This window comes from Erpetoichthys calabaricus, chromosome 6 (assembly GCF_900747795.2).
Source record: "Erpetoichthys calabaricus chromosome 6, fErpCal1.3, whole genome shotgun sequence".
Lineage (NCBI taxonomy): Eukaryota > Metazoa > Chordata > Cladistia > Polypteriformes > Polypteridae > Erpetoichthys > Erpetoichthys calabaricus.
In genome coordinates, this window is record NC_041399.2 from 135,798,479 (window position 1) to 135,812,832 (window position 14,354).

At 39.6% G+C, this 14,354-nt stretch overlaps 1 protein-coding gene across 1 annotated transcript in view; it reads left to right on the forward strand.

Moving 5' to 3' along the window:
• The window catches only part of pign (phosphatidylinositol glycan anchor biosynthesis, class N), a 201,491-nt gene that overhangs the window by 24,533 nt on the left and 162,604 nt on the right, over positions 1-14,354 (forward strand). The window contains exons 4-6 of the mRNA XM_051928776.1: positions 29-127; positions 218-324; positions 9,287-9,411. Coding sequence (XP_051784736.1) covers positions 29-127; positions 218-324; positions 9,287-9,411 — 331 coding nt within the window. The remainder of the gene's footprint in view (positions 1-28; positions 128-217; positions 325-9,286; positions 9,412-14,354) is intronic.

Sequence of the window (14,354 nt, forward strand, 5' to 3'; positions counted from 1 at the left end):
TTTCATTTTATACTGTTATTTAAACCAGGGTGGAAGGATAATCCTATTGAATTTGATTCTGTTTTCAATGAAAGCAAGTACACTTGGAGCTGGGGAAGCCCTGATATTCTTCCAATGTTTGCAAAAGGTAGGATATTTACAGTTTCATGACTTCTTGAATGCAGTGTCTTATTTTGATTAAATTTATTAATAATACTATTTTTTCTGAATTCTGTAGGTGCAAGCAAAGATCACATCTACACTTTTATGTATCCAGCTGAGAATGAGGACTTTGCAGCAGAAGATGCTTCCAAATTAGACACTTGGGTGTTTGATGAAGCAAAGGTATAATTGTATAAAACATTTTATGTCTGAATTACTGCACATTAAAATTTGGAAATTTATTGAATGCATTAACAATTTCTTGACAGAAAAACATATTTTAGTACAGTATATTTTTTAGTTTTATAATTCTGCCCTTGCCCATTGTATAATAACTTAGATGAAATTAAAAAAAACTAGCCAACGCCGCATAATCAGGCCGCTTTTTTAATGATTTTTAAGCACAGGGAAAAAATTAACATTTGAAAAATCCGTAATTTAATAAACCACCAAGAAAAGTAACATTGTAACAATGCACGGTACGAACCAACATACAGTTGTCCGTGACTGAAAACTGGAGGACCGCCGTCGCGACTTCTCTCCTGCTCGGGCGCGGAGGACGGAACGGGAGGAGAGCGGAAGGACGCCCATTCCGCCCCCTCCGTCATGCTAGTCTGCTGATTTCTCATTCAGTATGCACTGCCTGCTCATGTGCCCACCCCTAACTCGTCACCTGAGTTGTTTTCGTCTTTGCACAGTCTACATGTACCTGTGAGTCACGTTGACTGTTCATTTTCCATACAACGCCTCATTTGGTTTTGTCTCTGGTACAGTCCAAATGCACCTCTGCGCCACGTAGACTTTTCATTGTTCTTTGTGGTTCTGGCTGCTTTTCTATATATAATCCACCAAGTCACCCGACTATGGAAGTAGCGAGGGGGTGGGTAGGTGTACAAAGGGCAGGGATGTAATCAGTGTGAGCGTATGACCCGCACTTACTGGGAGTTCCTCGTTCGTGGGGAACAATTGCAAGCCCCAGTTGATCCATTCAGTGTAGCGCGCGTGCAGTACGGGACATCCAAGGGCATCACAGACCTGTTAATGCTCAATCTCATGCATAATTATTTATTGAATGCTAAACACTTCCGGAAAGACACAGTTGTCTAAAAGGGGTTGGTCTGAGGATACAACAGTAAGTGAATGAAAAGATGGAACTCTGGAGAGAGCAAAATACAACACAATAGTGAACCCGCGGCACAACAAACGCCGCATAATTATTTATTGATGGTTGAACACTTCTGGAAAGACACAATTGTCTAAAAGGGGAGGGTTTGAGGATACAACAGAAAGTGAATGAAAAGATGGAACTCTGGAGAGAGCAACATACAATATTGTCCATGAGTGAAGACTGGTTTTGGCAGATACAGGCATATCTTTTTGAAAGTTTGTCCCTGTGCCTTATTAATTGTCATCGCAAATGCCAATCGAACAGGAAATTGTCTTCAGGTAAAAGTAAAAGGCAAATTTGAATCTGACGGGGTCAGGCATATCCGGGGAATAAGGACAGTTTGTGAGGTAGCAGATGTGATAGTTTTACACTCCAGTACATTACGGTGAATGGTGGTAACAGACAGTCTAGTGCCATTACAAAAACCTTTTGCAGGCAGGAGGTTTCTGAGAAGCATGATGACGGATCCAATTTTAATTTTGAGTTTATGTGGAGGCATGCCAGTAGGAGTAAGACTATTAAGAAATTCCTCGGGGAATGAAAGTTGATCTGCAGGATCATCTGTGACGATGGAGTCCACGCTCTTGAAAGTCACCTCATTGTTAGGCATAAGTTTTAGCACTCGTTCATTAAGGTAGAGCGAGTCTTCGTTGGTGATGCTTAATATTGCTCGCGTGCTGAGTTTTTCCAGAGTGACAGTTGAGAAGTCGATGTCGCCATACAGTAGTTGAACGGGATCAGAAATTAAAGGAAAACAATGTGAAGGCAATGTCACAGGTGTTCCATTTATCCCGTCTCCAACATCAAGGAGCCATTGTGCGAAATGTTGTTCTTCAGGAAGAGCTCTCATATTTGTTTTCAGTGTAAGAACATGCATGTGACGCCACAAAGGGTGCTTGTTAATGCAACTGGCGACAGTAAGCGCGCGGGAGCCACGCATAATGACGGGGAGAATTTGTCGAAAATCTCCACCCAATAGTATTGTTTTGCCTTCAAAAGGCTGCGTGTCACCCGTGAGGTCACGTAATAACCTGTGAACTGCCTGGAATGCGTATGCGTGTGTCATTTGCGCCTCATCCCATATAATAACTTTGGATTGTAGAAGATGTTGAGCATGTGGTGAGGAAGGTTTGATGTTACATGTGGAAGTAGTATTCAGCTTCAACTGTATTTTAAAAACAGAATGGGCAGTTCGTCCACCCGGTAATAATGTTGCAGCTATTCCTGTAGATGCTACGGTTGTAGGAATGTCTCCCCTAGCTCTGATGGTATGAATCAGGGTTTTGTACACAAAGGCTTTCCCTGTTCCTGCAGGACCATCTAAGAAGAAGCATTTGGGATGGGAATTGTTATATGCAGCGTGTAAAACCGTATTGTAGCGAACTCCCCTAATTGTTGAATGAGGAGCCCGGAACACACGAAAAACTCCTACTCTTAGGAAAAATACTACTATAATGTCCGAAAACCGACAGAACCTTAGACCCAATTTTGATGTCCCCAGATGGAGTTGTTTATGGATTTATACAAAAAAAAATGAAATAATTACCCAACAGTTGTTTAGCCAAATCAAAAGAATATATATTATAAATCAAACCAATAATAAACACCAGTTAAATCACTCCTTATCCAAAAATAAACACTAAGTAATAGGACCCCCCCTTTTACCCTTATATAATATCCAGAAAGAAAGCAAGAAAGAAAGCCAGGAAAAGAAACAGAGATATATCCTATTTAACAACACCCCCCATAAATTCACAGTAAATATCTGTAGGAATACACATATATACACATATATACAAATATAAATTAGATACACAGTCTCACAATCCCCACTCGTTCCCCAGTCCCTTTTATATATAGTTGATTTAAAGAGTTTAGCCACACGGCCTGGGAAGTCTTGTGAATAATCCAGTAATCCAGTCACTAAGCTCCGCTGACTAGAAAACTGTATTTAAAGGTAAAAAGGAGCAATCTCACCGGCTTGGCGACGATTCTTCGTTAAAAACTGCAATCCGTCTCACCCGGGAGTCTGAGCGTTAGCGTCCTTCCATGGCCGCTGCCCTCATCACAAATCCAACTTAAAGCCGTGCACTCCGAAGATCCTTCCGATTAGCCCGCACAGCTCTTCGTTGCGTCCAACCGTGATTTCGGAGCCTTCCGAGCTTTACCAATCGCTTCTTTTACCAATTCCGTTCTCCTTCCCAGCTACTTCTTTAAACAAACTTCCTTCTTCTCCCTCCACCCTCCTCCTTCGTTCCTTTTTCTTCTCTTTTTTTAAACTACGCGCCTCCTTGCCTTTTAAGGAAGATTTACGTCACACCAAAGTTCATTTCGGCAAGGACCCTCAGGCGTTGTTTGGACCCCTACTCCCCTTAAAGAGATATCCCCTATACATTAATTGCCGGGGACATCATCACTAAAGGGCAAGCGGCAGAAACAGTTAAAAGCATACAATAAAAACAATATGTGACAACCGTTACAGTATCAACAGCGTGTTTCTGTTCTGTGTTGAGTTTGTCGTACTGTTCTGTAGCTTGTGAGTGTTCAGCCTGAGCGTCGAAGGTGCGAGATGAGTGACACAGTGGAGGAATGTCAGTGGGGGGTAGGTGTAATTTGTGCAGGTTGAAGCCATGTGGTTGCAGCATGTCATTAATGTCAGCGAGAGCATACATGCAAGCAGTGGTTGTGGAATATTTTGTGAGAAAGTCTTCGGAAAGGGAGAGTTTATGCGTGTCCCAAAGGTGTGGAACGTTGTGTGGTTCACCGAAGACACAGATGAAAACGAACATTTCTCGCAAGAATCGTGGCATTCGTATCTGGGATGCCTCTGAAAGAGTATCATGCCATATCTTGTCGTCTTTAAGAAGACCTCATTCTTGGCAAGCTTCTTTGAAAGTGTCACATTCAACACCATTGACTGTTCGTAGATGGTGAAAACTTGTGACACCCACAGAACGGGTAAGGAGAAGTCTGAGGTAATAGCGTTTGGTGTCGTTAATGGCAACAACAGGCATTCTACCGATCACTTTTGTGCCTCCTCTGATTCTCTTTTTCCATTTTCCAGAGGATTTTTGAAATGTGTAATGTTGTGGAACATCAGTGTAATGTAACTCTACAGCTTCAGGATCTGTTTTGTTGAGTTCAAACCATGCTAACAGCATAGTGTTTTTGTGGGCGTGTCTTTGGAGCGCTTGTTCCTCGTGACCCTCATGAAAAAAGATGATTTGTTGTTCTGGCAAATGAACTGGTAATCGTGTAATGATGTGAGATTTTTCTGAAAGACTGTACTCGTTCAAACGCCAGATAGTCTCAGGAGCACTAACATACCTACCGTCAAGGAAAGTCTGTATTTCGTCATGTTGAAAAATATCATCGGCTGGCTCCGCGTGAAGTGCAATTGATGCAGCGTTGTGTCCTTTGTACACATACTTATAAAGATACTTGATACACTGAATGGACGCGCAAACTTCAACGTTAATATGAGCATTGAATTTCTGAGAAAGCCACGGATTGTAAGGAACTATCCAACGGTTGTCGGTATCGTATTTGCCAACAACGGCAGTTCTCCCTTGTCTTCGGCGGTATACGGGGTATCCTTGTGTGTTTTCTTGAGTCTCTGCGTTGAAGTCTTTCGGGAAATTTTTGGTACACGTGCCGTCCTTCGTGCAAGGTGATTTGGCGTTGAGCATGCAACACGGACCATACACCATGCATTTGGTGACAATTTGGAAAAGTCGAGGGTGTATTTCAGGATTTGGAAGCTCAGCGCAGACATATTTGTCTATATCATCTTTGGTCCTTATTTTGGATTGTGAGTCAAGTGTAAGTAACATATGGCAATGAGGCAATCCTTGTTTTTGGAATTCAATGACGAAGATGTAAGCGAGAACATTGCCAAAAATATTCTTTTCCAGAATATCTGTTAGAAAATGTTGCAGTTTGATATGAAAGACGCGAGCAACGATGTCAGGTCTGTGTTCTATTTGCTGATGATGGGAAATGGCGTTGCAGATCAACATGGGTCAATTGTATGTGCCAGCCTAGATCTCCGTAAGGGAATAGCAGTGGATAAACCATGGGGTCACAGTTCATATTGAGAACAGAGATACGCTTGCAAGCATCTCCCCTTGGATATATGCAAATATCGCATTGTGCAGGAGGTTCCCCGTCTTCACCTACAAAGATAGCAGCAACATCAGTTTGACAGGACAGGGCGTTATACTTTCTCATATCCAGACCTGGATTTTCCATGAGCACCATTCGTACAGCAGTAACAGGGTTACCGTGAGTGATAATGTCATGCATTTGCATGTAAGACTTTGCGAAGGGATTAACCTGTCGTATCATGTTGTCTAGTTGAAGCAACAAAATGTCACTGCAAGCGCTATTACATTCCATTTGCAAAGTTGACTGGTAGCCTCAGCAGAATCGAAGATATATAGCTGACCGTATTGTGGTGACGTGTGAGGATTGGTATATAAAGGAGAGACCTGGTGATAAATTTGACCGTGGATTCTGAAAGCATACGGTCCTTGTCCAGATGGTTGAGCAATGTGTGCGCCCATTGACGCGAAAGCTAAAGCAGAGTTGTATTCCCTGATATGATCACAGTAATTTCGGGACAGCGGGTTCTTGCCAGTCAAGAGGTCTTCTAAAAAAAGAGGAGGTTTGGATAGCGGTGGCAAAGACACCTTGACGGCATGACAACACTTAATGTAATGTCCGGATTTGTTGACCTCTGCTGGCCAATGAAGAGCATTGCAAGAAGCACATAGTGTGGTAGGTAGGCCAATGGTATGTTCTTGGACGTGAATGGCGGAATTTTCTTGAAAAGCTGCAGAAAACTGAATGTGATGTTTGTGCATGAACGATTTAATAGCAAGTTTGTCTCTGATATACCCTCAGAACATCCTGAAATTTTTAGAGTATTAGTACAATAAGTCAAAATAAATCTCCAAAAACTGACATCAGATTTTTACCTTGAGTAACTCATTATATCTTAAAACAGAAATGCTCAATTTGACTGAATTCTATTTATTCTAACATTAATTCACTGATGTGTTCCTAATTCTTTTCCTGACCTTGGAATATGGTGCATAAAAAAGTCAGTTCTCAATGTACTATATAACATGGCTTTGAAAGAAAACAATTCATGGCATATAAATGGACCTAGTGCTATTAATACTTCAAAGGTATTCTGAAATCTTGACATCTGTCAGAATGAGATCCATGCAGTCCTGAAGTTTTTACCTATATGATGGTTACGTTATCAGTCAGTGCATTTACATGCATAAACTTAACCAGGATAAGGTGAGTAACTCTGTTAAGGCAGAAACCTGGTATCTTAAAAATCTGTGTTTATGTGCACAAGTAATCTTCTGGAGTTCTTGTTTGGTGAAAACGCTTCAGCGTCGTCAAACTGCGCAAAAAAGGAATTTAAAGTCCTCATCAGTCACACTCAATCAGAGAACAAGCAATGTAGCCTGGAATAATTGACTTTTTTTAAATATGAATATGTTTAGTGAAACTGACACTATAGTGGTATTTTTCTGTTACCAGATTGCATGCAGCACACTCTTGGCTGGGTGATTGAACTTTGCAATGAAGCGACAAATGGTACATTTGCTTCTTGCCTTTCACCCAGTGCTGCAGTGATAATTATAATGCATGCATTTTTATTTAAGTGAAATAAGTATTGTGTTAAGTTACTTTTTACTTAAAGTAATTGGGCTAATTAACGCATGTTACTTTTCTTGTGTTACCCTACTGCTCTCGAGATTGTGTTGCTGAGTTTAGCATTATGCGTTCAGCTCATCTACATAAATTTAGCAATTTTTGAAATATTGAGACAAATTATTTCATCCTGGAGAAGGAATAGTGTGATTGCCTGAGTAGTTGCCTGTGGAAATTTATGTTGTGGACATTTTCACCATCTTCTGCCTATGGCTGCTGGACGTTTGTGTGAAGCAAATATGTGCACAGGCTCACACAGTGCAATGGACATGCACTCACTACAAAAATCCTTAACTGTAACCTGGTTAAGAGTTTCTTGGCCACATAATTGGGTTAATCGAAGAGAAACAAGCTTCTGTTAACCAGATTTCTCAGAGATCAATAACATTGTTTCTCTAACCAGAATAAGGGTTTACCTGGCATTTTAGAAACAAGGTTTCTTTTAATGATCAGTTTAATAAAGAGCATGTAAACTCACGAAGTATGACTCAACAGAACTAGGATTTATCTGACCAATGCATTTCCAGCTCTCAAATGTATAGTGTTTCTTAGCCCACTTTTATTGAAAGTAATGGAGCTTGGCGGAGTCGGTGGCTGTCGTACACTATCCCAGCACAAAGCACAACACATTATTCTAATATGCTTCTTTTCACCACGTGTACCTAGTGTACTAGAGTACAAGTTTACTCGGCTCTGACCTTAGTGATTGTAACCTGTTTATTACTGAGATCACAAGACAGTGGCCTCCATCTACCCCTTTCATTATTGACCTCTTTTAAATGACAGGACTTTAGATGAATTAATGTTTTATTTTACACACTACTCTATTGTTGAAAGATTTGTCATTTGTGAAAAACCTATTAATTGTGTTATTGTGTAGTGCTTATTCCTCTGCGTGATGTCTACTACTGTATAGACTTCAAAGAAGCACATACATTTTTTAGTCTTTCCTGTTCTCACTCTGACTTTCATGCATATGATTTGCTGAAACAGGTGTTCCAGATTTAACTATATATATAATATAATGACTGTATCCTAGAGCTGTCATTTATGTGGGATGAAGTTGTATCCATTAACTTTGAGTTAGATAAATATGATTTAGTCTTTATATTTTCTTAAAACTTGATGGTAGTCATTAAAGGCAGCTGCTTTAATTATATCTACTATGAATATTTTGAAAATTTCCAAATAATAAACAGTAGAGATGGTCATTAATAGTGACTTAACAAAACTAAGTTGTTTTATAGAATTGTCTTGACTCCTAAGAGATTACCATAATTTTTTGTGCAATTTTTTTAAAAACTGCTGCATAAATTTATTAAATCTCATGAGACTGGCAAAACAACAATATTTTTTTATGTAGCATATTTTCATACACAAAAGTAGCTCAAAATGCTTTTCATCAATACTAGATAAATTACGACTATTATAAAAAAGGCATTTGAAAATTGAAAAACAACTGCTTATAAAAGTTTTTTTAACTGTAACGTTTGCAAAGTAAATAACATGCTTCAATAATAATTTTAAAAATGCTATGGTCAGATGGCCAGGTAGGAGTTAAAAACAAAAACTCCAAGCGATGAATTTGGGTGAAAAGAAAATTCTAGGGGTTCCATAGAAAAGAGATCACCAAGCCCCTTCTCAGCATTCTAATCAACATAAATGTGTCTTTGATTATTTTTTACAGTAATAAATATAAATACATACTGAAAATAGTTTTGTGTAGTGGACATTACTTGGATGCAAACTGCAAAAACTAGAATAAATAAATTGTAGTTACATAAAGTTATTAGTTAAAGGGTAGTCTTTGAATTAAATATAAATAGTCTACAAAAAATATTAAGTGTTCTACTAACTGTGGTTGACATAATCTCTTGCTTATTGTCAAACAGAATACATCTTCACGTTTACTGGTAAAATTACATATATACACTCTGATTTATTTCCTGCTGTCAGTCTATGTAGAAATTTGGGATTGAAGATGAACTCCTATTGATAGAAATATGAAATTAAATGGTGTTCTGTTAGCAAGTAACTGCTCTTTTGTACTGCAGCCAGCATTCTTCCTTTTTCTGTCTTATTGGTACTTAGTAGTCTCAAGAATCAAATATTTTTATTAACATCCATCCATCCATCCATCCATTTTCCAACCCGCTGAATCCAAACACAGGGTTGCGGGGGTCTGCTGGAGCCAATCCCAGCCAACAACATTAAAATGTATATTTTTTCATTGTTTCCTTCCAGAAGTTCTTAATATCTGCAAAAAACAATGATACTTTACTATCACAGTTACTTGAAGAAAAGATAGTTTTTTTCCTCCACCTACTCGGACTTGATACAAATGGACATGCACACAGGCCAATGTCAAGGTACGTTATTTTTTAAAGCTAAATGGAGCTTTGGTACTTTTTTTTATTTACAGCCAGCCAACTGTTCTTTAATAAAAATCTGTAAATTAATCATTTTAAATCAAGCTATTTTTCAAGTTTTTATTTTTATTTTTTGAGAAAATTTCTATTTTATATATTTTTAGATAATACTTTCTGAAAATCTGAAGCATATTTACACACTCTTCAAAATATGTATGTAATTAATTTTTTTGTATGAATTGTCATTTATTGTGTTTGTTGTTGATGTGGCCTCTAATGCAGCCAATGTATGTGTAAGTTTGAATGTAATTGAATATTCACTCTTTTCATTTTGAATATTCGAATTTTATTTTTTTGATAGCCCTAAACTAAACGGAATGGTAGTCTCTGTCTGTTTGTCTGTCTGTCTGTCTGTCTGTCTGTCTGTCTATACATACACACACACATGCAAAAAGTGTGGGCACCCTTGCTTAAAATGTCTGTTACTGTTAAGTAAGTAGAAGAACTGATCACCAAAAGGCATAAAGTTAAAGATGACACATTTCTTTTCAGCATTTTTTGTAAGATTTGTGTATTGTTTTTGTTTTGATCAATTGCACAGTGAAAAAAGGAAAGGAGCACCAAGCAAATGTTTGAGCACCCCAAGATATCTGAGGTCTCTGATAACTTTTACCAAGGTCCCAGGCCTTTATTAGCTCTTTTGGGCTAGTGGGTGAAGAAGTGGGTGAAGGCAGGTGTAAGTGGGGGGATTGGATTAATATGATGGGGTTCAGGGGTTGTTAATCTTAGTCTTTTTTTATTATTTGGATATTCTTTTTAAACCTGCTTATGCTGGGTTCATGTCCAAGTGTCTGTTAATGGAGAGAAAAGAACGGACACATCGGCTTCCTGGACATCTGCATTGAAAGAGGTAACAACGCCATTTTGATTACAAGTGTGTATTGCAAAGAATGTTATGCAGACAAAATATTACATTTTGGTAGCAGCCATCCCTTATTGCACAAACAGAGTTGGGTTAAGACATTACTAAAAAGGAAATACAGTTGAGCCTCGGTACACGTACAGATCGGTTTACGACCAAAAAGTTTGCCAAACTTTTGCCTTGGTTCATGACCACACACTCGGTATACAGTATGAACAAGCCAGTTTCCATTTCGGTTTATGTGCGTCGATGATTTTCACACGTGTTGCATTGTTCTCGGTCAGGTTTGCGTGCATGCCTGCTTTCGCTGATTCCCATACGGTTCGTACGCGGCGATTAATGTATTTAAGCACGTGTTCAGCCTCTCCCTTTTCATTGTTCTCAGTCAGACGTGCATGCTTTACCTGTGAACTCTTTGTGCTCTACAGTATTTTGTGTGCTTTTGCAGTTAACCATGGCTTCTAAGAAAGTGAAGAGTGGTGAGAAGAAAGTTTTGCAGAAAATTGAAATCGAAGTAAAGAAAGAAATTATTGAAAAGTATGAGCGTGGCGTTCGTGTTACTGATCTTGCCGCCGAGTACAAGAAGTCAAAATCTACGATTTCGACTATTCTAAAGCAGAAAGAATCTATTAAAGCAGCTGATGTTGCAAAAGGAGTTACAGCGTTAACCAGGCAGAGGCCTCAAGTGCTGGAAGAGGTGGAAAAACTGTTGCTAGTGTGGCTGAACGAGAAGCAACTTGCAGAGGATAGCGTAAGCTAGGCGATGTTATGCGAGAAAGCCAGGAAGAATCATGGCGATTTGCTGCAAAACTATCCTTCTACGAGTGGCGAAAGTGAGGAATTTAAAGCCAGTAGAGGATGGTTTGAAAAGTTTCGCAAGAGAAGTGGCATTCATAGTGTGGTAAGGAATGGAGAGGCTGCTAGTTCCGACGCTGATGCTGCGAAAGAATTCGTGAAAAATTTCACAAAATTAGTGGAGAACGAAGGCTACATCCCGCAACAAGTCTTCAACTGCGTCAAGACCGGATTGTTCTCTACCCAGTTCCTCCTCACTTCATGCCAGAACTCGACTCATGCAAGGTTAGTTTTCTTGGTGGTCTATGGTTAGTTTTTGTATTACAGATTTTTCAAATGTTAATTTTTCGGTTCGTAGCGTGAATTGTTGCAATGTTACTTTTCTCTTTTTTCAAATGTTCATTTTTTTCCCTGTGCTTAAAACTCATTTTAAAAAAAGGTGCTTACAGCGATCGGGTTGTAATGCTATTAGCGTGAACTCCTGCAATATTACTTTCTTGGTGGTTTATGGTTGGTTTTTAAATAAAGTTCAGATTTGTTCAAATGTTCCTTTTCCCCCTGTGCTTAAAAGTCATTTAAAAAGAGTGTTTACAGCGATCAGGTCATAAGGCTACAGTATAGCGCGAACTCTTGCAATGTTAGTTTTCTCTGTTGTTCAAGGTTTTCTTAGTGTTATTCAATGTTTTTACATTTAGTTTACTATTACACTGTGCATTCTATGGTTTAATTAACTATATTTGTGCTTAAAAACGTTAAAAAATATATATATTTACATACAGTTCATATGGTCTGGAACGGATTAATTGTATTTACATACAATCCTATGGGGGATATTGCTTCTGTTCATGACCAAATCAGTTTACGAGCAGAGTTTTGGAACGAATTATGGTCGTGAACCGAAGTTCCATTCTATAAGGGAAGCTGAAAAGAATGAAAGACGTTATCTGTTCCATCTTTTACATTAAATGGCTACTCCAAAACATTTATCAAACAACACTTACACAGGAGACGTCTCGGACCATAGCAAACATTTGGCACCAACCCAGTCTCCCATTCTACCTTGTATCGTCTTCCTTATTGCTGTGGCGTATCAAACCACAGCACGTATCCTATTCTGATCGGGCATTAAAGTAGTGCATAAGGCAGGAAACACTCTGCAGGCATTTCTTTTTAATGTCAAGAGCAAGCTATCTATAGCAGAGACATGAAATGCAGTATACAGTATCCTATGCAGTGTATGCCCAGCGGTATATGTGGAACAAACTTCCAAAAACACTAACAACAATGTATATGAGGACATTGCAATGTTGTCTGAAGGAAGGGCACTGATATATACACGTACCAAGTCAACTGGGCACACGTTAAACTGGGACATGGTGCAAGAGATTCAAGGCAAATGCTCCGAGTGCCAGAGAGCTGGCTGAATCATGGCTACCAGATGAAAACGGCAATAACAGACAGTTGGACACGAATCCAGCATATGCAGGTTTAAAAAAAAAAAAAAAAAAAAAAGAACATCAGCAACTGTATGCCCCATGTCAATATGTACCACTGGTGTTCATTTTCTTGAATTATATATACTGATATAGGTTCGGGGTGGGGGCTGCGGCAGAGTTTATAACAGTCCTGGTGCAATGCTAGAAGTGTTTTCCAACCATTTTTCTGTGATGGCACAATTTTGTAACTCAAAAATTCCCAAGGTATGATTCTATGTACATGCTAAACTGTTACAAAACGGCAATCACAGAGCTACTTTTTCTCGGCTTCTTCAGGTACTCCTGTCCTCCTCGGACAGGTCTCGACCACCTGAGGAGTGAGTTTCGTTCAAGTCAGAACCCAGGAATACTATTAATTACATACATTTATGTGATTAACACATTTTTTTAATCTACTGACGAAGCTGCCCCCATGCTTGGGAAAGTTGTGGTCAGTCTTCACATAGGAAATCAATGGTGGGCTCAAAGAGTTTGGGTGGCAGATATCAAAGACCCCTGCATAATGGGGATGTACTTTTTTCAAAGGAAGAGCGTGCAGCTGGACCTTGGACAGGGTGCTATAATTTTTCCAGATGGTACAACCCGTTGACTTTTAGAGCAAAGGGAACATCTAGAACTACCTTTTTATCCAGAGACTTGGTCCATCCCCACTGACGTGCTGCTTCCACAAAGTGCTTCACCTGCCTGGATCAACACACTGGAGTCATTATGGGCATCCATTTTGAAAGACTTCATCTCAGAAGAAGCAACTATGAGATTTTCTGCTGGAATACCATGATAGGTTTGTCACTTCTCCAGAGGACCTTGGACTGACCCATTTGGTACAAAGCAAGATTGACACGGGCACTACACCTTTTATCAAACGGAGTCGTTGCCACATTCCAAGTGGCAAACATTCTGTGTCTCGTCAGGTCGAAGCTAATAAGATGATCAGGGAAATATTGGCAGCCAGAATTATGGAGCCCTCAGAGTCAGCGTGGTGCTCGCCCATCGTTCTAGCCCCAAACAATAATGGCAGCTTGCGATTTTGTGTAGACTGTCGGCAATTAAATGCCATCACATGTAAGGATTGCGACCCATTGCCACACACAGATGAGTCCTTAGACCTTGTTGCAAGTTCGCTTTCTTCGCTTGATCTTCATAGTGGGTACTGGTAGTTGAAACTAACCCATTGTTAGAGAAAGAAAAAACAGCATTCACTACAGGAAGTGCTCACTGGCATTTCCATGTCATGCCATTTGGATTGTGTAATGTGCTGGCCACTTTTGAATGGCTTATGGTGCAGTAGTGCTTGCAGGTATTCCACGCTTATAGTATCTAGTGTACCTTGATGATTTATTGGTGCATAGACAGACCATTGACAATGATTTAGTTCATTGTGTAATGTTTTCCAGAGATTGTGAGAGGTGAACCTGAAGCTACATCCAGAGAAATGTCACCTACTGCCCCAGGAGGTTTAATTCTTTCACCATGTGAGTAGCAAGGGCATCCACACTGAGAAGGATAAAGTGACAGCAGTTAGAGATTGCCAGATTCCGCAGATGAAACATGTTTGTGAGTTCTTGGGTCTGGCATCCTATTACAAGAAGTTTGTTCTAAGTTTTAACTCAATAGCGGCACTCTACCAATTACTGGGCCAGGACAAACCCTTTCAGTGGGGTGCAGAGGAACCGGGGGCATTTAATCACCTAAAGACTGCCCTGTGTCATGCACCTATAGTGGTGCCTCCT